At 47.7% G+C, this 24,526-nt stretch overlaps 1 protein-coding gene across 9 annotated transcripts in view; it reads left to right on the top strand.

The window, feature by feature from the left end:
- The window catches only part of RASAL2 (RAS protein activator like 2), a 190,008-nt gene extending 183,405 nt beyond the window's left edge, over nucleotides 1-6,603 (top strand). For all 9 annotated transcript variants that reach the window (XM_080406580.1, XM_080406582.1, XM_080406581.1 and 6 more), the window contains one exon: nucleotides 1,313-6,603. In XM_080406580.1, coding sequence (XP_080262706.1) covers nucleotides 1,313-1,455 — 143 coding nt within the window. In that variant the 3' untranslated portion in view covers nucleotides 1,456-6,603. The remainder of the gene's footprint in view (nucleotides 1-1,312) is intronic.
- Nucleotides 6,604-24,526: the final 17,923 nt, after the last annotated feature.

The following is a 24,526-nucleotide window of genomic DNA, read 5'->3' as shown; positions in this document are numbered from 1 at the left end:
GCAGCACTTAGGTCTCCTGAGCAGTATGTCTGAACTATCCCTTCATGTCTGTGCCTCCTGTGCATCGTTTTTCCTTCCATTTTGTTTCTCAGTGGGCTGGACTGGGAATAAAATTCCTGCACGCAGCTTTTTTTCATTCAAAGAAATTAGACGTTTTTCCTTCTGAAAGAAAAAAAGCCAATCAGCCGGTAGCATGGAGAGCATATTTACCCTTTGCCATCTCTATTGCTTCTTTGTTTGGCTGCTGCATCTATTCTTTTTTTTTTTTGAGGGAAGATGAAAATTGTCATTTCTGATTGTATCACCAACTCTTGGGCTCGACCCACCCCCTAGTGCTTTACCCCACTGCAGATAATCTAGCTGTTAGCAGGCTGGGTTTTGTTGATGGCTTTTTTTATTTTTTATAAATTTAGTACACCTCCTTTAGCTTTCAGCTAAAAGTAGAGGCTAGCACTTTGTGAGCGAGAAGAATCAAAACGGGCGTGTGGGAGCCCTGGATTCGGCGGAGCCCGGGAGCCCTCTGAGCTGGAATGGGTCTAGGAGCAGTGTGTTCAGTGTTTGTTCTTGTGTTCTGTCGATGGCATCTCCCCTCCACCCACACCGCCCTCTTCCCCTTCACCTCAAATAACCCCTTAGTTTTAGCTTTTGGCTGCTTCTTCTCTATGTTGCTGTTGCACCCTCACTCCTGCTGGTGACTGCAGGCTGCCATTATCTGCTTTTTTTATTATTATTTATTTATTTCAAGCATACCATGAGTTTATTCTGAGCACACTCCATCCAAAGTACAGAGACAGTGGCCGTTAGATACCACTTGCACTTTTCTCTGCCAGATGAAACCTCCACCACTTTTGTTTTCTGCTGCCTGTTTCTGTTTTTCTAACATAGATTAAAAAAAAAATTAAATTGGCTATCGTTGTTATTAACACCAACGCCCTTCCCCTCCCCTCCGCTGGCTGAACAGCGCATGTCCATCTGCCTCGGCTGGAGGCTGCCTGGACAAAGCCACTGTGACCGGATCAATTCAGCGATGTAACTGTGACTCGCCGTCACCTCCCGTCACGCCAAAAGGCCGGGAGGGCCAGGCCAGCCGGGGGAAAGCCCGTGGCACGTGGGGGCCGCGTCACCCCAAGAAAACAGAAAGAGGCAGACATCCCATCTTAGCGGAGAATGTTAGCCAAGCTGCCTCTGCCTAGAAATCACCTGAAGACACTGTCACAGCCCCGGGCCCTGGAGGTTCCCCGTGGAGCAGGCTTGTGGGGCAAAGGCGTTTCGCTGGCGAGGGAGCTCTGACTTTGTGGGGTGTCTGTTGCAGGAGAAGCGGATCGTGTCCCTGGACTCTGCCAACACGCGGCTGATGAGTGCCCTGACGCAGGTGAAGGAGCGCTACAGCATGCAAGTCCGCAATGGCATCTCCCCCACCAATCCCACCAAGCTTTCCATCACGGAGAATGGTGAATTCAAAAACAGCAGCTGCTAACTGGGCAGATGCTGCCGGCCATCTCCCCAGAAGGGCAAGAGGGAGTAGACTCAAGAAACCTTCAACGTAGCCCCCCCTTCCCCTTACAGGTTTACATAATGCTGCTAACAAAATTTAAAAAAAAAAAAAAAAAAAAAGAGCAAGAAGAACTCTGAAAGGTGGGCTTTGATTCCCCACTCAAGGCCAGGAGAACTGGGCTCCCGACCGCAAGTCCTTCCATATCACTGTGTAAATAGAGGGAGCTCTTGGGTCATGTACAGAAAATGCCGATGTAATATACCAAAAGGAAGTGAATACTGTAGATTTTTTTAATTATTGCTATTTTTATTATTATTATTTTTTTTCTCTTGTTGAAAGCACTGCAGTCCTTGGAGGAGGAAGAGGGAGGGGGGTGTGAGTGCATGCGTGTTGTGGGTGCGAGAGCGCGCGAGCAGCAGTGGGTTACATTAGGCAGCGGCTGTATGTATCAGGCTGGCTGATACAAGTACATGAGTGGAGTGAAATAGCAGTGAAATGAATTCTGTAACAAAACTCATCTGCTGGTGTTATTCCCCTCTTCTCCAGCTGTTCTTTAATTGAATGCAAACTCGATAGCAAACATTTTTAGCAAGAAAATGGGCTCTTGCTGGATCCTGTACCTACTTTCAGTAGGGCTCTGGCAAAAAATTGCCAGTCTCTTTGAACAAGGTGAAAACTTGGAGCAGCAAGCGTGTTTCCTTGCATTTGCACACAGTCAGGCTTCCCATCAAACAGGGAATCTGCAGTTTTTCGAGGTAGGATTCTTTCTTTTTTACCCCAGTTCTAATGCAGTTTTATATTTTCTGTTTTGAGAATTTACAGACCTGTAAATACTTTTTTAAAAAAATTTCTATCCAGCCCCCACTCTATGCCCCTCTTCGGTGGCACCTTGAATTCATTCCCTGCGCTCCGTCAGGAACAGCCAGGTTAATGCTCTGAGGAAGGGGCTGGCCCAAGGCGCCCACGCCCAGCAAAGTATGCAAAATCTCCTTTTTCCGAGCGGATTTCTGTCTTTTAACTCTTGTTCAATTTCATTGTTTCAGCTGCTAGCTTAGCCAGTCTACTTCCAATGAAAGATACTTTTTGCACATTTGTGTTAAAAGTTCTTTCATTTCCACTGATTTTTTTTTCCTTTTTCTGGATACTTTAAAGGAGTTATTTTGAAGTTCTGTACACACCAGGTTTTTCTTAAGGAGTTTTGACTAAGCTTTCATCTCCAATTACTTCCAGTTGCATTTCATAGAAGCATACTTACAGGCTGTATGTGAATGCATATATAATGACAAAGTGACCTTCTCATGGAAGATAAAGACGTCCTCAAACTGTAAAAGATTAACAGTAAATGGCACAGTATCGTCCATTCTCATGATTTCATCAAATGCTACAATATTTAGTTTGTTTGTTTTTTTTAAAGCCCTAGATTCTGGAAGCAAGTAGTAGTGCGTGAATCTTCACTTTCACCTTTTGGTGTACGTTTCTAGCCCCCAAACTCACAAAGTGAATGAAATTATTGCGACAGCACTTGAACTTCAGAATTGTAGAAATATAATAGCGAGCGTGATGAACCATTCAAACATGTTATGGAAATGAGAGCTTGGAAGAGTTGGCTGCAGGGCTGCAGAGCGAGACAAGACCTTGAGCAGGTGCCTGGGCACGGGGGGTGTTTGGCACAGTCAGGCCGCGAGTTAATGAGGTGGCTGGGGGGCACCTGGCTGAACCCCTACAGCCTGCGGTACGGGAAGGTCAGAGTGGGGGAGCTGGTCGGCCTTGCTGGCCTTGGCTTCTGAATCTCTAAAATTGCCCTACATTACAAAGGTGACCGTTCCTAAACCAATTTCTTGACCTCCTGAAAGTGACCCGTGTTGCCTTGACCAGGAAGGATCAGCAGTGCCCAGGACCCAGCTCGGCATCCTGTGGTCAGGTTGGTTTGGTCTGCGGCGATGCATTTCTCTCGCCTCCATGAAACTGTCGCGGTATGTCACTGTTCAGCCCGACTCTTGTGTCACAATACTCCAGTTAAACACCATCACAGGAGTGTGTTACGTCACTAACGGTGCATCAATACAGAAACTGCATCTCCTGCACTGTAGGATGTACAAGAGAAACGTGGATGCGTCTCTCCCAGGAAGGCTTTCTGGAGAAGACCTGGCTGCAGCAAGCTGGGGTTTGCGTTTTTTTGCTTAGCCTGTCAGGTGAGAGCTGCTCCGGCCGCTCGAATGCGCCTTGGTACCGCGGGCCAGGAGCATCCCTGGCTTGTTCCCGGTGTGTCACAGCCGCGGCAGCGCTGCCTGGCGCACCTGGGGCTGTGCTCTGCGTGTCCTGAGTAGTGATCACTTTTCCATACTTCCCAAACCGTCTTCCAGCTCTGGGTCATTGCTGGCTTCCGATACGTTCTTCCTCAAACTGTGCCTTTGAGTTCCTCCTCCTTTCCTTCTCCCTTCATGCATCACAGCTGTCGGCAGTCTATCGAGTTTGTATTGATCTGTCTTGTGAGTAGCTCTCTTTTACAAGAAACCTTTGCAAACCCTTTTTGTTGAGTACTTTGGTGTGATCTGCATCTCCCCATCGCTGTGTACATTAATTAGACAGCTTCATTGTGCGAAATCTGTTCCCCAGCAGTAGCCTTTTCAGATGGGTAGGTGCATTGCTCACTTCATACGCGGTGCGAAGAGGACGGGTGTTCTGTGATGGGGACCTAAGAGCAAGCGGCTGTAGGAGTGCATCGACTAGGACACAGCAGAAGCAGATACATCATTCTGGTGGCGTTGGTCTAACATTAATTGGGGAAGTGCATTTCACCGGAGCTCCCCAGCTGTCTGGTAATCCATCAGAGGTCACTGCCTGAGCTGTGCGGTTTGATGCTGAAGACTCCAAAGCATCCATTTTGGTTTCTGCAGAGAAATGCAGCAGGGGCAACATTTCAGCCCTGATTTTTAGAGGGGAAATAATACCTGCTCCAAGATCAGTATGTTTTGGCAAGGTCTTCAGTAACATATCTTTCTAAAATACACCTTCTCCTCTGTATTTCTTAAGCTTGTAGAATGCTTGTAGGGAAAAGCTGCTAGTCTAAAACAGCCTGAGCCATCGGTGTCGTCCTCATAGCTTGTTGCTAGGCTGGTTATTTCTTTCCTATTTCAGTTTCTACTCTAAAGTACAACGTGTGCTCCTCTCTTAACTCCCGCCGTAGAGGAGAAGCTGCCTGTCAACCCGAGAGGGGGTGAAGGTTGCAGGCTCGCAGTGCTGCAAGACCAAAACTGATTAGCTGCAGCACAAGATGTTGTGCTCCTGAGTTCTGCTGGCAGCTGTCTTTCCTGGTTTGTTACCAAGCGGTTTTCTAGAGAAATTTTAAGCTGCCTCAAGCCGACAATATGTGAAAATGCCAGTTTCTGTTTCATCCAGTTTGACAAAATCCAAGTGGCACTAAACCACGTGGCAGCCAAAAGGCCTGTCTGTTTAGGAGCAAGGGCCCTACGGGGCCTGAGAGCATTTGGTTTCAGACTAGTAGCCCGTGGTCCCTGCAGCAGTGAGGGTAGTAGCAACTAGCAGGACGTCTGACGATGAGCATCAGAGACGTTTGGGTTTGGTTCATACTTCCAGCACGTGCATTGGGCTGTGTCTGATGCTGTTGTAAGGAGCTGCTGCTCTCATTTGGAAACAGCTGAAGTAGTGCAGGAAAAAATTCATAGCCTGTAGCAGTAATTCTCATCTATTCCTAAGGCTGAAACAGAAAAGTTGCCCATCTTGGCGTCTCGGTCCTTGCTGGCCACGTTAGTCAATTACTGGGATGGTTTTTCCCAGCCCCCAAAAGCAGCTGGGCTCCCGAGTTGTCGCTAGAAGCTCAGAGCCAGCATGGCAGGGTGGGAGATGGAGGGGCCTTCTGTGGCGCCATGGCCACCTGCCACGTTGCGTGTGGCACCTGCAGCATGTGTGCAGCAGGGGTGGCCCGGATGGTGTGGGCTGGGCACTGGCGGAGAAGTGAGGGAGCACGGCGAGGGAGCAGTAGCATCCCGTCACTGCCCATCCTTTGCAACTCCGGGAATTCGGACCTTTTTTTTAAGGGAAATAGATTTCACATCCAGGAAGTACCAACAGTTACTCCTCTGGTGCATTAAAAGTGGGCAGCTACACATAAAAGCACAGATTTGTACGGCTGCACGGTTTGCGACATTCCTCTCCGGTGGCGTAACGCAGGCAGGCGATCCCGAGGCGCGCGGGAAGGGATGTGGGTATTTTCTAGTTAGAGAATCTGAGGTGTATCCAGTAATAAATTCTGTATCCATTTAATAAGTCATCCAAGAAATGGGTCTTATTTTATGTTCTTGAAATTGCTTTGGGTTGGCTTAGGCTTTTTTTTTTTTTCTAATATGATATATTGATTTAATGATTTAATGCTTGCTTAAACCCACCAGCTTTTAACTTCATCTGAACATCGATGATTGAAGTCCATCGGTTTTACAGCAGTGCCCGTGCAATGTGTCAGCAGTAATTATCTGCGAAGGTCACCGTGTGTGTATGAGTTCTGTCTGTTCTGCAAAAATGTCTGTGTCGTTCCTGGCAAATAATCCCTGTCCGGGTTGAACCGTTAGCTGTGTTGCCATCCATGAGGAGCCTGGTCAGGCACAGGTATCCGGCTGAGTCTGACAAAGCAAAAAGAGTTAAGTTTAGGCTGATGCTTTTAGGTATTTCCTTCTCCACAGTAAGTTAACTCCCGTGAGAGCAAGCATGTCGTTACAGATCATGCCTGCCAGGAATCCTACCTGTAAAAATAGATTTTCTGTCTCAAGGGCCTTAATAAGAGTGTTACTACACAGAACTGTTTTACAATGATAGCTCTAAATAATTTATTTTTTATTTCAACAAAGTACATCTTAAAAAGTAATAAACTTGTTTTTCAAGCCGTATTTTTATGCTAGTAGCACTGGACTGTTTGGTCTCTGAGATCCATTTCTGCATTTCATTGCCTGGGTTTGTTCTAAAGAAGATTTATTTTTGTTCTGTGAATAATTTTTGAAGGTTCTTGTAATATGTACAGATATAGATACATTTGAGGTCTTTTATTGATATTCCTACAAAGAATACAAATAAACTTTAACTTTAAACAATTTGGACTCAGTAAACCTATGCTGATTGAAAATTCTGCTCTTTCTGCCCTCGGGTTGTGCTTGGGTTTTGTGTAACTCCAGAGGGTGGTGGGGGATTGAGTGTAACTTACGTTTGGGATGGAGTAGCTCCCGTTCGGCGCCTGGAGCTCCCAGAGTGACCCCCGGGGGTGCAGGGCTGAGCCGAGCAGCAGAATTAATGCCGTTCTGGTGTTCCTGCAGCTGGGTGGGTTTGCTGGGGTGTCCAGCTGTGTGCTGCAGCTCTGCCTCCCCGGTCACCGCCTGCCTTTTCCGAAGCTGTCCTGGAAAATCGCTGGCGTTGCGGAGTGAGAGAGCGACAAGCTGTGGAGACGCGGAGAATTGCTCTCTGCCGCTTCTAGGCATGGGATTCCTCGGATAATAATAACATCCTAAGAAGGCAAAGAGAGAATTACCTCGTATTAAGTGATGTGTTTATGCCTCTCATGCCAAACCAGCACATTCCGTGTTCGGGGAGCTCCTGGTTTGCAGTTCTCATGCACCAGCCCAGCGCTGCGGTGCTTGAGGCATGGGCACACAGGAGGAGTTCACAGAAAATGCTGGATTCTAAGCCATATATATTTATTCTTCATACGTGTATGAAATCTTGTATCTCAACGAGTGAGAAGACCTCTGTCATAGCGTGAAACCTGTACTCGAGGGGATGTTTTGCTAAAAGTCTTTGTATTTTCATTTCACGTGATGCTTTTTTTTCCCATCGCTTTGAAGCCTGCAAAATACACACAGCGAACCTGGAGTTGTTACCGTGTGCCTCCACCCTGGCCCGACGCTTTGTTGTGTTCAAGTCCCCCTGCATGTTCTGCCTTGTTCTTGCTTAGGCTGTGAGTTTTCCATGCCGAGAGCTGCCTCCCTGCATGTCCATACAGAACCCGAAACAGCGGGTGCCTGATGCTTCTGGGCACGAGGGCAGCGCTGGCAGCGTCCCTGAAGGAGGTGGCTCTGCAAATTCCCACACCCATGGCCCGTCCTCTCTCGGCACTCGCCCACCAGTCGCCCACTCCCCGGGGTGATGCTAAGCGCTGCCCAGGGAGCTGCCTGGGTGTGAACAGGCAAGGCAGGAGCCGGGGAGGGGAGGGGGAGGGTGGGATGCAGACCCTAGCAGGCAGAGTGACATCAGTGTTGTGTTTGCTGTCGTGGTTTTGGGGAGGGATGGCGTGGGGGGGGTCTAAGGGGCAGAGGGACGGGCGAGGGAAGGCAGGGCTGGGGGAAGGAGACGGCCGGAGGGCATGCTGAGTGACGCGAGGCAGCCAGAGCATTGCACAAATGCCAGTTAGGGCGACACTGAGATAATACAGTTAAAGCTGTGGAAATTCTGGGCTTTTTGGTGACTGTCCCAAAGCAACTGATGGTCAAGTGTTCTGTCCTGCTGGGGATGCTGAATTCCCCTTTACCTTGAGTGTGCTCCTTCGTGCCACCGAGTAAAAATCCTGTATGTGAATATGCGAATTCTTTCTCCGTTTCTGCAAGTTCTTTCCCCATTTCTGGCCGTTTTGGACAAAGCGCACGGGGCTCTGGCGCCTGTCCTTGTCGCTCTTGCAGTTCACCTGCTCCAGCCCAGCTGGGAAATTCCTCTGGGGAGTCTCCCCTTCAAGAGTCCTCCTGCCCAAAGGATGGAAGTGTAAAACCTTTAATCATTTCCTATGCACAAGAACATGTGTTGCTGCTTTAAGTAAGCAGCAGCTGATGCTTAAATCCATTAGCAGATGGAATACCAATTTGCTTAGGCTGAGATACAAGTCTCATGAGAAGAGAGTCTCTGCTCGGACTGGAACCCATCTCACATTGCTGTCCTTCACCTTTGTTCTGGTCCCACAGATTAAATATCCTCGTGTCTCCAGAAGATGTATTAAATTCCTGCTTTTTGCTGTGAGAGGTAGATCAAATATCTTGGTTGTAGGCACGAAACCTGGCTACCCATCAGTTCTTCCTGCAGCAAGTATGGGTACCTTGTCCTTAGCTCCATGGGAACGTGCGGTCCTGCTGATGCGACTGGAAACACGAGTTCCGTGGACCCGAACCCCCTTTCCAGCACCTTGCTTAGCCCAGCTCGGCAGCAGAGCAGCCTTGGCTGAAAGAGAGGAAATTATTGCCGATATTGCAGACCTCAGGTAGCTGCTGGGAGCAGGGCACCTGGGGTAGATGTCCCCTGCATCCTCTGGGTTCTTCCAGCTTTTATGCTAAAATACGACCCTAAGGGCTGTTGTGTTACTGTTGGGGAGAGGGGGGTCGTGAGGGACGGATACCTGGGGTTGACACCAGGAGTGGAGGATGATACAGTGGTGACAGGATGAAATGTGATCTGCGCAGAGGCGAATGATGCTCCTCACCCCCTTTTCTCCACTCTCCAGGCTTCTCTTTGCAGCAGGATACAGATGCTGGAAGCAGTTCCTATTTTCCTTGGCAAGGAGGAAGTCCTGCATGCAGCGAAGGAGGAAGAGTTTCAGCCAAGTTGCAGGCCGTGTTTATCCACCCCTACCCTTTGTTGTTTCCCTCCCTTCACTTAGCTCACGTAAGTTGGACAACATGCAGGTGCTGTGACGGACCCTGCCTGAAACTGCCGATTTATGCATTATTGCTGTAGGAGCGGCTGTTCTGTTGATGGGAGCTGTATCAATAGCGTATATCCCCCGCCCAGGGGGGGGGACCCTGTCGCTCCCTACAGCTGCCTGACAGGAGGGTGCAGCCAGGTGGGGGTCGGTCTCTTCTCCCATTTAACGAGTACCAGGACAACAGAAAACAGCCTCAAGCTGTGCCAGGGGAGGTTTAGATGGGGGTATTGGGAAAAATGTCTTCACTGAAAGGGCGGTCAGGCACTGGAACAGGCTGCCCAGGGAGGTGGTGGAATCACCGTCGCTGGAAGCACTTAAAACACACGTAGATGTGGTGCTCAGGGACGTGGTTTAGCAGTGGACTTGTCAGTCCTGGGTTAACAGCTGGACTTGATGATAATCTTAAAGGTCTTTTCCAACCTAAATGATTCTACGATTCTATACATCTCGCCTCTCTAAATTACCTATTGTTTTATATCTCCTGATCTTCAGAGTCACATGAGAGAAAACCCATTTTCAGAACTATGGGCCCAGTATATTTACAAGCAAATCTGAATACTAATGAATGTAATCAAACAAATGCAAAGTACCACACACAGCATGTGGTATCTTGCAGGGACCGTCCTTCCTGGGAGTATGTGCAGTGCCAGTGTGTAACTTGTTAGAAAGCTCCCAGAGGCAGCTGTCATGCAAAACGGCTTTGCATTTAGAGGTGCAAGCGAAACCTGCCGGGGAAGGGAGCTGAACACAGCAAAGCTGCAGTGGGTACCTGCCTGGGAGACACTTGCCTTGGAACAGCCTACCACGGCTGCAGACTGCTGGCGGGAGGCTCAGCACCGGCGCTGCTTCTGATGTTACAGCCCTTGTTTGTGCTGGTCGAGGCAGAAGGAAAGGTTCGTCTCTTCCGGAGATGTAGAAGAGAGGAGATTGAACAAGACCCGCTACACAAAAGCAGGGTGTGGGTAACAGGGTGGCACGAGCTCGTTCAGAGTTAAGACGCTGCTCTGAGCCCTTGGCAGGATAAGGGAGAACAACCGGCAGCTCGCCCCGCGGAGCAGCAGCCACAGTTCCCGTCCGGAGGGGCTGGTTTTGTCTCCGTGGAAAGGTCTGGGCATTTGGGTCAGCCTCTCCTGATCCGGGACCTGGCAGCTGGGAGGGGGGGCAGAGCAAGGTGCTGCCTGCTGGTTTCCCCCTTTATCCCCAGAGGGCAAGCCTTCTCCGAGGGAGCTGTCCTGGCAGGTAGCCTGACTGTGACACCCTGTGCGCATTCAGCAGCTGACTCTGTGCAGAAAATGGATTTGCAGAGCCAGCATTGTCTCTGGAAGGAGGAGTTGTCCTTACCGGGGACACTAACTAGGAATGTCCGGTAAAATCCTACTTTCTGAAAGCCTTGAAAAGGTGCTGGGTGCATTTCGGTTCTCATCACAGCCAGAGAATTTATTTCAGCCTCCAAATTAGCTGAAATCCAGGGGAGTGTACATCCCCTTGGACACAGGGCTCTGCCCTCCAGCTCGTACCCGGGATGTGTGTCCCTTTTCCCCTTAACCTCAGGTGTGGCTACATAGGCTGTGTCTCACCACTCAAAGCTCTGCTCTCCAGTAGTACCTCTGTGTGCACCAGTTCTTCCTCCAGCACTTTTAAAGGACTTTTCAGGACTCGGGGCTCCCCTGGTGGGAAGGCAATGAAAGAGGAGGACCAACTTCCCTTTCTCTGTCAGTACCAGAAACCACCGCAAATTGTTCTTTTGTATTGCAGGATGTTTTTTAGGATCAGGAATCGCTGAAGAAGTTAGGCCCAATTAAGACTTTAATAACTAGGACTGAGTGGAGCACTACCTTTCAGATTTTTCTCCGTCACTGGGAAACTGTGAAAGGTCACTCCCTGCCATGCCAGGATCTGTGCTCTGCTGGGATGCAGTTGGAAAGTTATTGCTACAGCAGCCCGTAAGGCTAGAAAAGCTGATAAAATACATCCATCTCCTCGGGCGGTGACTGAAGGGCAGAGAGGTTGCTTCTCCTGCAGTAACTTTTTTTTTTTTTTTTTTTTTTTTTTTTTTGTGGTGGCTGGTTGGTTGTTGTTTTTTGTCTTGAAAGAAATAAATTTCCTGCGGGCAGATTCCAGATTTGTGGCTTTGGCAAAATAGGGAGCTTAAAACGGAAGGTCCATCTGCCCTGACTGCTGACTTGACGACCGGGATGCTGGAGGAAGCTGAGTGCCTGGAAAGGAAAGGCGGGGAGACCCGGGAGGCAGCCTGCTCCGTCCCGCTCGCGGTTCGCCGTTGCGTGCGCAGCCATGCTCTGTTCAGTCACGGCTGACGTGGTTTTATGAGACTTCTGCCAACGCGTTGGTGGTCTCACAGCTGCTAGGAAATGTTCCTGAAGGGCTAGATTGGGTTTTTTACTGTAATGACTGTCCTCCCGAGAGTTAGTGCAGGCGTTAATGCTCCCACCTGTATGCAAAGCATTTCCTGTTCTGGTTAGGGACAGAAGCCTGTGTCAGCTGCTAAAATCTATGGGCAGCAGAGGATTCTGTGAAGAGCAGGCATCAGTTGCCTCAGAGATCAGAAATCCTGGGTAAAAAGAGCCATTTACGGGTTTAGTGCTGGTAGTGGCTTTTCAAGTGCCATTCAAAACTACTAAAATTATCTTGTTAGCCACTAACCTCTGGGAGCTGCGTGCTGATTACAGCAGTTCCTAAAAGACGCTGGGCGGCAGTCCCAGACCTTACACAGATGTTTGTGCCGTGTCAGCCAGCTGCAGGGGCTGGTCCCTGCCCGCTCAGCCCCGGGCCGGAGTGGCTGCAGTGCTGTGGGTCAGGAATGGGCTGCACTGGCAGGGCTGGGTGGAAGTCAGCTGCCTCCTGCCCAGATGCCATGCTCTTCAGCGAGCAGCCACCATCAGTCACAGAGATGCTGAGAGGAGGGGTAAAGGAGCTGGGTGCAGAAGGAAGAGCTGTTTGTGGCTGCCCAGAACAGGAATGAGCTGACAGGAACGTGTGTGCCCCATCATTTGGAGACCCTCAGGCCACCTGCACCAGCGGATGGGCAGCCCCCTTGCACCGAGGGTGTCTGTCTGTCCCAGGTTGCAGCTCCTGTGTTCAAAGACAAAAGATCAGAAATGAGACTGTGCCCTGAGGTTTGTCCCCTCGGTAAGGAGCTTGGCTAGGCCTTGCTTCAAAAATAGTCGGGCATCTGATTTCGGATGTGTTTAAGTATCTTTAGGATGTGAGTATTTGGCTGGTTTCAGTCTTGCTGTTCTGGAGGCTAAGGCTTGAGCGGGTGTTTCCTTGGTGATTTTGCTCTGTGCAGCTTTCCTGTATTCACACATTTCTCTGCAGTTTTCCCAGGTGTGGGACTATGATGGTGTAGATTTATTCTCTCTAACGGGGATTGGTCTGTGGTATATATACTTTCTAATAGGGCCTGTAACAGTAGGACAAGGGGTAGTGGTTTAAAATTAAAAGAGGATAGATTCAGATGTTAGGAAGAAATTCTTTACTTTGAGGGTGGTGAGAAGTGCTCAAGGCCAGGTTGGACGGGGCTTGGAGCAACCGGGTCTGGTGGGAGGTGTCCCTGCCCAGGGCAGGGGGCTGGAACTAGATGGTCTTTAAGGTCCCTTCCAACCCAAACCATTCTATGATTCTGTGATGCAATGCAAGCCCTTCCAGGTTAAGGGAGTAAAATGCTAACTTAGCCTCTTCCTGATCCTAAACAACAAAAGCAGCTTTTGCTCCAGATCTGTTCGTTGTGCTATCTGGTGTAAGGTAAAAGGGCTTTTATCGCCCCACAGTCCCGGGGGCATCAGCAGATCTTTGAGTGCCGACCCCACGAGCGCAAAGCAGGATGCAATTAAGTAGTTTGAAAATGTATCTTGACAACTAAGGTTTTGTACCTTTCGGTACAACATTTGCAGTTGAATCTGGTCAACGACGGGATGTGCATCATCCTAAAGAACCCATTCCGGTGGACTTGTCAGAATGCCAGCCCAGAGGTCTTGCATCAGCTGCTGATGAACACGGAGAAGTCCAACAATGTGGAATCTGCTTAACTTACAGCTGGCCCCAGCCCAGTTTGTGGCAAGCTGGCTGCCTTCCCCATGGGAAAGGTCACCCCAGCAGCTGAAGGGAGAAAATCTGGTGAGTGAGGAGTTTCGGAGTTACTATTTCAACCTGACTGTGGTTACTCCATGTGAGGATTGGCACTTTCATTGTCAAGACTCCATATGTAATTTGTGAGTTTTAAAATTTCATTGTAGTCTCTTTAATAGATGTGTAAGTGGCTGGCTGAGTACGTACCACGCTGGTACCAGGCTGTGTGGCCACTCGTTTCTCATTCCTCTAGGTTCCCACTGCATTTTTTTGGCTTGTAAGTGCCACAGCTATCGGACAGGCCTCGACTAGCATGAGGCTGGAATGAAACTGATAAATGAGTCCTACGCATGCATGACAGGAACGAACACACTCATTGCTACAAGTGTTTCTTTAACCACTGCTCCCTTATCAGCATGAAAAACAAGTATGCTGAGTATCTCGGGCAAAACCACCTGTGCAGATGCTACCAGAGCTACAAGCATTATCAGCAAACTGGCTCAGGGACAGCGTTTGCAATTCAATACACTTTGAATTGCAGTCAGTAAAATGCTCATCTTTCCCATAAGCCTTAGGCCATCCCTGCTAACTGCCTGTCTTCTCTGAGACCACATCCAGATCTGTCACTGTGACAAAGTCCACGTAGACTTCCCACCCGCGCTGCCCTCTAATTTATGCCCTACTGAAGGACTGGGAAGGTAAAAAGGAGGACAAAGCAGCCGCTGACTAGCTAAATAACAAATCTTTCCTTCCCACCCACAGACTGGTCTGAAATATTTCTCTGTTACAGAAGTGATATATATTAGGAAAAATTAGCTAATGATTAATAGCTGTGCAGTAATGCACTGATGTTGTATATAAATAGCTCAAGATGAGGAGTGCACGCACAGCAATAATAACAGGCTGTCCTCGTATCAGCGTGGAGGAGTTGGACAAACCATGCTGAGAATTAAAGGACGTCGTAATCCTTGTTCCTACAAAGAGCAAAACAGCCCCTAGCAGCAGCAGCCTTTGCGTAGGGGAAGACCATCTAGTGGGATCTGTGGTGAAGGATTGCGCCTGGGCTGCCCGACAGCGACCACGTAATACTGTGGGTTCCAGTCACTCTGAACTTGGGCTCTCCAGGAGTCAACAGGCATCCAGTATTCCAACTGACCTCCCTTTTCCCACTCCTTTCCTCACGCTTGACTCCTACCCCCAGCTATTTAGGGGTGTTTGAGGAGATATCCTAGGAAGGAGAAATGGAAAAACCTGAAGAGGAGCTGTATGAAACTGTTAGGGAAAAAGATCCAAAGAAATGGAGCTTCCCAGTGGCACATCTGTGCAGAGAACAAATCTTTTTACCAGATCTCCTAGAAAAACTGCACGGGGTGGGTACATTAGGGAGAAAGATTTTCTTGCTGTTGGGAGATGAGGGAAGGTGATGCTTGCAGAAGATCTTCCCAATCCCAAAGTCCAGGATCCAGGTGCAATAGCACGCCGTGCTGCTGCAGGCCACAGGGAAGCAGCAGCAATCTTTAATCTCTGTTTCATATCACTGGGCAGGACTTTTACGTGGGCTTGATAATTTCTGCTTCAACGTTCTCCTGGATGACACAGCACCTTCCAGGCACGCTTGCTGAGCTGGAGAGCTGACCTGCAAGCGTAACAGCATTTGTCCCAGGGACACAGCACGTTCACCTTTGGTTTGCTCTTTTTTGGTTTTGCTCTATCTTTGGCTTGGCTGCTTTGTGTACTTCCTTTCTTGCTGATTCCGCGGAAGTCGTGCTGTCCTGGCGAGGTGTCTGCCTAGATCCCGCTGTAATCCCGCAGGTTTGGTAAATCGGCTGCTGCTGCTTCCACACAGAGGCCTGTTTAGTGCCGTGGAGGTGGCTGTTTCGCCTGACCCTCTCCACTTCACCCCTCCCACCCTCACACAGACATAGCAAAAACCATTAGGCTTTGCTCTTCCTTGCACACGAGTAGCGTTGCGTTTCTACCATGCCTTGTAGATACTGGGCTATACATTTGTTTCTGGGTTTGGGTGGTTTTTTTTTAAATTAACTCTTGGCCTACTTTGACTTCTCTTGCTTTGACTAAACCAAGACTGCAGATCTCAGCAACCAAGATAACAACGTGAAGGATCCACACGGATAGACCAGTGATGAATCCAAATTCGTCCCCGCTTGCTTTGTGAAAACCTGCCTCATCTACTGGGCCCTTAAGGCCATCACCCTGGAACTCAGGAAAAAATTTCAAGAATTGAGAGGTGGAAGAAGTGATAATGTTTGTGTCTGTAGCCTTCACACACCATGTTTCTGAAGGTTCTTCACCACGCAACCTACATTCCTGCGACAAATTTTCAACCCAACAAACAAGTTAAGATCAAGCGTTGAGACTGTGAGTAAAGAACTCTGTGTTTCTGTGCACGAGGGGCAGTAATATCTCTCGCTTGGAAGCCAGGGGTTTTCTCATAAGGGTTGTGCAGCAGATCGAGCTTTCGACAAATCCTGGATAAGACACGGAAAGCTGTTGCTTAAAACGGAGATGAGAAGATTCCTACCAGACTGGAAGGCGAGTAACAATCTGTCTGACAAGGAGGGTAGTAAATTGTCACAACCTGCAGTTCTGACATCTTGTTTAGAGTTTATTTTGATCTCGGGATGAAGAGCTACCAAGACTGCTTAGGTTGCAAATTTGGGAGCCTTCAAACACGGGAGGAGCAGAATATCTTGCAAAATTAACTGAATAGGCTGGGATAAAAAGAACAGGGGTTCAGTTGGGGCGGGGGGGAGGGGAGGAAGAAAACTGGTGAAAAGCACATACAGTAAGAATACTGTGATTGGGTTTGGATGCAATAATTAATGATCCGGTGTGTAGCAATGGGTGATGGAATCCCACCTGGCCTATCAGCCAGCCAAACAGTAGGCATAGCAAGGCTGCTCTGCATGCAGCCCTGCAAACCGTACTGGAGCCATGGGAACACTATGCAATTTGCATCTTCTTTGCAGGGATGGAGATTTGTTACCCGTATTGGGTACTTTAATTCCTCCCATGTGCTCTAAGTCAACAGAAATGCTGAGGAGAATGAACTATGCAGTCACATAGGCTGGATTATTTGTTCACTGGAAACAGGGCTAAAAAGACACTTTCTAGCTTCTGTGCCACCTCAGGCAACATTTTGGAGGGTGCCAGTTGTGCTGGGAACTTCAACCGCACGTTTCAGTGTGTTATTCGAAGAGGGCAGGACCCTGTGAAGACTGGCCTTTGCAGCTCAGCCTAAAATGCATGCCAGGCAAGCAGGACAAATCCAAACGTGACTGAAGGAAGTTTAGCTGCATCTGAGGATTTTAGTGGTATGTTCTCAGCAGAGGCTTTGTGGGGTTTACCTTTACCTTCTGTTAAGCTACGATACAGTGACATCCTCTTGGGAATTCGGTATATTCACTCCCTCCCGAGGCACCCAGTTTGCCAGGAACAGAACATCAACACGGAAGCAAAACTCTTGTTCGTGGTTGTACGCTGCAGATTGTGGAGGTAAGAAATTAGGTAGGACACACACCTTCCTGAGTCACAGCCTTTCCTGCCGGCACCTCTCTCTCTCATCAAGCATGGGTCTCTGGAGCCAGAACAGTCCCCTGCAGAGTTAATGGCAGACAAGAATAGCGCTATAAACCCCCTGAGCTCAGCTCTGACTGATGCATTAGCAGTTTTAAAGCACAAATTTATCCTAGTCATCAGAGCATGCAGATTTCTGAGATGACGTAAGCAAATCCAAAGCGACACTGCGCTATCCCTGCAGCCTTGAACACGCAGCTTCGGTCTGTCATGAGCAGAAATCCTTTCTGTTCAATGGAGTATTAGAGAAAGCTTGTTTTTGTAATGTTGCCTCTAAAACACTAAAAGCACTTCCATGCGCTCATATAATCTTCCCGTTTCCAGAGCCATGTATTCACCAGGTATTCTGGGAAGGAGCTTTGGCAGCCACAGTGCTTCTGTTTCACAGTGGCAGAAAAGCAAGTCAAGGAGGCAGTGTGACCTGCTCAGGATTGCACAGCAAGTCAGTATTTCCTGATGCTTTCATTTGTCCAGTGCTGCACCCGTGTCCTCGGACATCCCAGCTACAGGCTCACGTCCCTCTGTGTCAGACCCAGCGACCTGGCCCAAGGTTTATTTTCAGAGGTAGTGCTCTGGTGTCTTCCAGCTATCCTCGCTCAGTACAGAGCGCCCCAACCTTACAGCCTGGCCCTCCACAAGTGTTTCCCTTTCGGAACAGTAAAAATTATGTGGAGAGCAGCAAATTCCAACTGGGATAGTGGGACTGCTGCTGGCTGGGAGGGAAGGCTCAGCCCGTGCTGTGTCTTTCCTTGTAGCAGATTAGAAATCATCAGCACTGGTTAAATTACTGCTTCTCTTCCTGTATTTAAAAAACGATTCAAATAATAGGAGAAGCTGGGGAAGAGATGACGCACTGTAAGTTGTAATTTTTCACTAAGAAGATTTAGGAACTGAGTTTTCAAATAGATTGTGCTTTGACGTGGTATTGGCCAGAGCCCTTAATCCCTGACACATACCCCAAAACTTATCCCAGGAGGGGAAAGGTTGGAAGGCCAAGAAGAGCTCTGGTGGAAATTGCTGCAGTTCACAACTTGTGTTGTACCATTCCTCCTGTGCCTGCCAGCACAGGGATCTTCCAGTTCAGGTGCTTCTGCAAATCACACCCCAAACAGACCTGGCCCCCTTCCACCTCTCTCTCTTATTTGCATTCCCTGAAATGTGAGCTTTAACAATCACATCTTTTATATTTGCATACACCTTCTGGACATTTTTGAGCTGGTAGAGTAATATTAAAGGTCAGGCTGAGTAGTGAAGTGCAAGGAATTTAGATAGGTGTCTCTACCCTGGACACTTGAAGAAGGAGAAATTATTTTGGGCTAGATACTGACCTGATACACGTATAAGTGTACCAGCCTTGTGAAGGGCATCACACTGAATAATGCAATGTCCAGAAATCAGAGCCACCCAAAGCTGATTTTTAGCTTCCATTGTTCTGCCTTGTCCTCCCCATGCCGTATTATCGGAAGAAACTGCACACAATCTCAGTCACTGTGTTTTACAGATATCAGATAATACAGGAAGGAGGTAGGGACCATGTAACCACACAAGATTTTTGGATGCTTATCTTTTTGTCTGTTTCTCAACTCGTGGATCTGCACAATAGGGCTGCAAATCTTGCAGAGACTGAGGCATCTGCTCCTTCAATCTCAGATCTCAAGGTGGAACGTAGATGTTAAGTGTTCAGAGTAAATCTAGCTTAATTATTTTTTTCAGATATTAAAATAGTCGCAACATTACAAGTTAAAAGCAGGCACAGCATTGGTTTCATGCTCCCCCATCCAGCTTATTATGCTTCAGCAGTGTCTGTTTTCAAAGATGACCGTGCAATGTCAAACAAGTCACCATCACCTTTGCTGCGGCGTGGAAGGTGGCAAAAATCTCCTGTCATTAACAGCACTTCCATCCCCTAGAGCTACGCTTTTTATGCACTGCCCTGTATCCCATTATTTCTGCACAGACATTACTTTTGTTTACCTGCCACGTTCTTGCCCTGCAGGCCAGTTATACAGCAATTCTCCCCAACAGTGCAGCCTTCAGGTGCAATCTCAGTGCCTGTAGTAATTATGTTTGAAGGTTAATGTTTCATGGAAATATGAAAGCATTTCTGCCCCTCAGCTTTACTTCACTTCTACTTGGTAAAAAAGCTGGAGGTTTTTTTTTTCTTGTTAGTTGTGGTCTAATAGTAATCTGCTTGGCAGCTTGATGCTTGTTTCTATCCAGGGTTTTATCTACCTGGTAGAACTCAAGTGGAATATGAACTATGGTTTTGGTCGTCTTTGGAAGGTGGGGGCTTTGAATGTCTTTTTCTTCCTGAAAATTCTCCTGGGTGTTAAAGGAATATTTGGAGCTGTCATCAGGCTGTATTTTGCCAAAGATTTCATCAAAGATCAGAAACAAGGTGTTTGTTCTAGTGACAGAAGGGTAAAAACCAAAATATTTATCTTCTGGCTTTGCTATATGACATAGAAAAGGTAGGACTGAAATAATAACTGTTTTGGCTGCAAAGAGAATCCTTTTTCTTAGAAATTTGCCTGCCGTATCTTACATGTTTTGTTTTCCCTATACAACAGGAGGGGACACACCCTTCCATAAAAATAAAATTCCTGCATTATAAAAATACTCTAAATTGACAAGAATCTCCCAAACCACCAACGGCACTAATCAGAGGGTAGGGAGATGGGTACGGGTTGAGGGAGAAAGGGTTACAGGGACGCTGCTGGCTTTGCTCACCATACCCTCAAGGCATGGTTAACATGCAGAAAGTGATCCTGGTTTTTCTTTGTCCCCGAATTGATGGGCAGCTGGTTGTATCTGCAGAGAAAGGTTAGGGGTAGGGATCCTGCCTCTCTAAATGATGCAGAAGAAGGGCGAGATCAGCAAGAAGGCACACATTCGGTTCCCCCAAGCAATACTCCAGCAGCTGCTTGCCTCGCTGCCGGTTTGGTGCTGGGAGTCTCACCCACGCAGCTGGTTACCAGATCCAGCCAGGGCAGAGGTTCAAAAGAAGACACAGGGAATAGCCCGGGACGGGTACCCCCAAGCTAACTCACCTGGCGGTACTACACGTGGAATGCAGCTGTTAGAAATGAAGGCAGCTTGTCTAGCCACGTGCCCTCTCTGTGCCAGGGTGGCAGGCACCGCGCGGTGTCCCACAGCAAGGCCTCGGAGCCCCAGCATCGAGCTGGAGCAGTCAGGCTGCCTGTGCAACGAAAATGGATTTCTTTGATAACTGAGTGTTATTTCAAAGCGCGGGGTGTCCGGACTCCCTTGGCATTACAGATTTGTGCTAGCAGTGGAGTTATTTTGATGATAAAATGCCCACTGAATTCAAGCTGGGGCAGTTCTGCCTCTTCCCGGTGGTGATGCTGGCAGCAGAAGCAGCGCGGGGATGGGGGGCATGGCTGCAGCCAGGGCACAGCCTTCTCTTCCAGGTTCCCTCGGGAAGCCTCATTTCGCCCGTCCTGCACAAGCCACCTTTTCTCCACCTTCCTGCCACTTCGCAGACTGACGTTAATTCACGCACGTGTGCTCCAGCCTGCACGAATGGGCCACTTCCCTTCCTCCTGTAAGTAAAACCATAATAGTGCTTTACTCAATGTGTTGTACAAATCGTTACTGCACATAAAACTAGCTTTATCTGGTTTTGTCACTGATGAGCTGAACAATTAAATAGCTGCCATAAAATGTGAAATACCGGTTCTACAAGTTAGATTTTGCGTGGGACAAGAAAGGCTGGCTAATTTTTTTTCGTGTTGTTCTTGTTTAATTTTCAAGCCTTAATTGATGAATGTGATATCGTTTGATAGCTAAACATATCATACCAGTTTTGTCGTGAAAATGTTATTAAAATGAAAATAAATATGGGCTTCTATACATAGGTGAGAGAGAAAGCACACAAGGGAATGCTTGAAGTGAATAGGTTTGGAATTTTTTCAGACAGGAAAAAAAAAACCAACAGTTTTGCTTACATGCAGCCCACATTGGTTTAAAACATATTTCAGATTTTGTATATGTTTTGGATCATTTAGCTGAAAATGAGGCACTGCATCTAATTATACTCTCAAAACTCATGGACAAATGCTACAGGCTCAACACTTTGAAATGTAAATATAAACCCAATAATGATACCGACATGGAGGTAATAAAGAGGTAAAAATGAGACAGGCAAAATAATTCCAAAAAATTAGGAAACAGCACCCAGGGCAGTCAGGAAGGACAGAAACAGTGATGAGAAATAGAATAAAGGTTTCTAATGTTTTACAGTTACAGGACCTGAGTCCGTCTAACCCAGAACCTGTTTCCCAGAGAGTCGGTGCCTCCCAAAAAGCATAGCACATCCAGCTGGTGGTGGGGATGAGGCGGATTTGGGGGTGGGCGAGGTGATGGTATCTGCCTGAGCCTCATTTGTCACAAATTTATGCTGTAAGAGCCTAAGAGTTGCTGATGTGTAACTGAGCATTAATTAGGTCAGATGTGAACTATTTAATTATTGGCCAAACAACAGAGCTGGAGCTGGCTTTGAATTTCTCAAGGTCCTTTTCATTCAAACTGTAAAGTTCATTTAGAGAGCCATTCTGCTCTAGAAAACTTAGACAAGAAAAACCTTCCTTAAAAGCATCCCCAATTCTAAAAGTAGTTTCAAGACTTAACATCGGAAAGTGGTGTCTTATCAGAGAAATAATTAAAAAAATAAATGGTTAAAGGCAGGATAGGAGTTAGAAAAGATAAGTTTTAAATCTTAATCACTCCTAAAATCACCGCAGGGAGAGTGGCCATGGTGCTATGCCCAGTCAGCTGGTTCGTTGGAAGATGTTTAGTGCAGTGAAGAGAAAAGTTCAAAATTTGCCAATACCAAAGAGGATGGTGATGGCTGATGTATATAATCTCAAGTAACTTTTAATCCCCAGCTTTTGAGGGCTCTTAAGGAAACAATCCTGTTCAGATCTGTAACAGCTCAAGCCCTACCACGTCGGTGTCCAAGCAGAGGTTCTCCAGTCCCTCAGCTTAAAAAAATCGTGTACTCGGCCCTGGCAGGATGGCAGAGGAATGGTTTGGGAATTTCTCCGTACCACTTGGTGGAGCTGAAAGCCTTTCTGTTCAACCCGCTCCTTGCGTAGCTTCCCTTTCATCGAGAAAAATTGTGAATCGGGCTGTTTACGGATCGATTCGGAGAGCTCATTATGCTGATGGCCTCATTCTGCTGGAAGGGGAGGTCAGCGAATGTATTTCATGGGGGATGGGGGTTCTCCAACGGTATGCAGCTGTTTGGACCTAAATGTCAGACACAGCCAGGACTTGTGATGAATTTGTAATGCAGTCAGTCATATAAAATCATTTTTTAGTCATTAGATGCCTGTAATAAACCAGCCAGAAGGCTCTGACCTATAAAAGTGAATGCAAAATACAGCGGAAAGAAACTTATCAGGGTGATGAATGTGTACGTTGAAGAGTAAGTTTGCTTTGTTTCTCACTTCGGCTTTTCTGCTCTAAATGATTTTGAGTGACAGCACCGGATCAATACAGGACGAGAGGGGAGCTTGGATCGGGACAGACGTAAGGAAAATAGGGCTTGTTTTGACAGCTAATTCTAAGCAGATGGGCACGGCAGCAGGAGGGCAAACATGGTTATCCAGCTCACTTGGTGCTCCGAACTCGTTCTTTGTCCCGTCTCGTTTAGTTGGGCTCCAGTTCCCTGTTTTCCACCTGCAGACTCCCCTTATCTCATTCTGTTTTCTTTTTCTGGTGTTTTGCGAACTGCCCTGGTTTCCTGCAGCTGGCTCAGACCAGAGCCTAGTCTCTTGAAGTCCAGCCATTTCTGTGATGGCAACTTAAGAGCCTTCTGCCCCCACCTGTCCTCGTCGCCCCTCTGCTGGAGAGTGGCCGATGCAGAGCGAAGGCAGAACGGTGGGCTGTCTCCTCTGTTCTGTGCACGCCACAGATCACCCCCTAATCCAGCAGCTTGTGACACTCGTGAGCCGAGCTTCCTGAGATGGGAATCCTGGTGGTGAAGAGCTCTGTTGAATGATCCCTGCTGGATTTAGCTATGATGACTGAACGTCTGTATGTCCCACAGCTCTGAGAGCAAAAACATCTTCAGCTACAGCTGGATCCATCAGGGGCTGCAGCTTCAGGCTCTAGCACCGTGAAGGTCTGCTAAGATAGCTGTGCCAGGAATAGGCATAGATGTACAACTGTTGACCAGCATGTACTTTTGTTACCTGGGTTTACGTCGTTCAGGCCATGAAAAGACATCCACGTTGCCAACAGCTGTGACCATGGAAGGCCTTATTCTCCTCTTCTGGCTTGCTCTTCTCCTGGAGGATGTAGCCCCCTTTATGTGCATGCAGAAGAGATCGTGCCCCAGCCCACTTGAGGCAAGGTCCATCAAGTGATTTAAAGCACTGACGAAAGTGGTTAGCACTAACTCCTCCAGCTTTGTCCAAAGGGTGAGAGAACACTCACAGAATTTCTTTTGTGGGCCCATCTGTGGGGTGGTAAGTCCCAGCTGGCAGGTGCTGATGAACAGCTGTGAAGCAGAACATCTTCAGTCAACTCAGCCAGAAGGGCTAGATGAGGATGTCTGTCATGCCTTGGGAGATGGGGCGGCTAATTTGGCAGAAAAGCTCTTCCTGTTGGCCACGTTGCTAATAGGAAGCCCTGCTGACACAGCTCTGCAGGTCCAGGTCCAGCTGTGAAGATACCGTGGCATGCAAATATCCCTTGTTTTCACTTTTGAAGTAATTCTGAGTATTTTCAAGATGTCAGAATTCTTCCTGTTAATCAGTGGTTCCCTGACACACCTTGCTACCAGTCTCAACTCGTCTCTGCTCCTCTCATTTCTTTTTTCTTGTAAAACTGTGTCAGCATCAGCACACACAGAGCACCCCAACCACTTCTGGCACCACCCGACACCACCCCGGAACACAGTAAACAGGTCAGACATCCCTGATTTTGGTCCATGTTTCCTCTGTACTTTTTACGCTCTGCCCTGGGCCACTGCTGATACAATTAGAGTAGACCAGCATACTCTGCCATTAGACTGTGACAAAAAAAGCATGTTTAATACTTATTATTGATTGAAACTGGTAGAGGGATCATCTGATATCAAACACGTTCAGATATGAGAGGGGTGATGTGATTGTAACCTTTGCATCTATTCCCTGTCCCACGTGATGATGAAAAGGGATAATAATTAGACTTGTTAATAATTTAGGAAGCTAAGCAACAGCACCTGGAAATTAGGTGTCAATTTTGCAAGTTTTCCACAGAATGAGTAAGGATGAAAAATAGGTCAGGCAAAGTTATACTTTTGTCATTTTATAGAGGATAAGGAAGTATTTTTAGCAAGAAGAAAACGCTTTCTCTGCCTAGCAGTGCAACACGAGTAGGTACCCATAACAGATGAGCTTTATGACACGTGATCATTCTAGGCTTGACAAATCATTGATGCTTCCCACAAACACTCGGCAGGAGGGTCAGTTGGTGGGTGAGCACCTGTGCTAGCAGTCTCTCTGTGGTGATTTGAAGGGTCATCTTTATCTTACCCTTTTGGCTGAGAGAGATTATAATTCCACAGGGCTGTGTTCTGGCATCAATTTGTTTAGTTTCTGATAGTAATTTTCGAGAGCCAGCATCCTAAAACACTGTTTCTCAAAGTTTAT

The sequence above is a fragment of the Falco punctatus genome (genome assembly GCF_963210335.1).
Source record: "Falco punctatus genome assembly, chromosome: 11".
Classification (NCBI taxonomy): domain Eukaryota; kingdom Metazoa; phylum Chordata; class Aves; order Falconiformes; family Falconidae; genus Falco; species Falco punctatus.
This window is presented reverse-complemented; position numbering and strand designations above follow the sequence as displayed.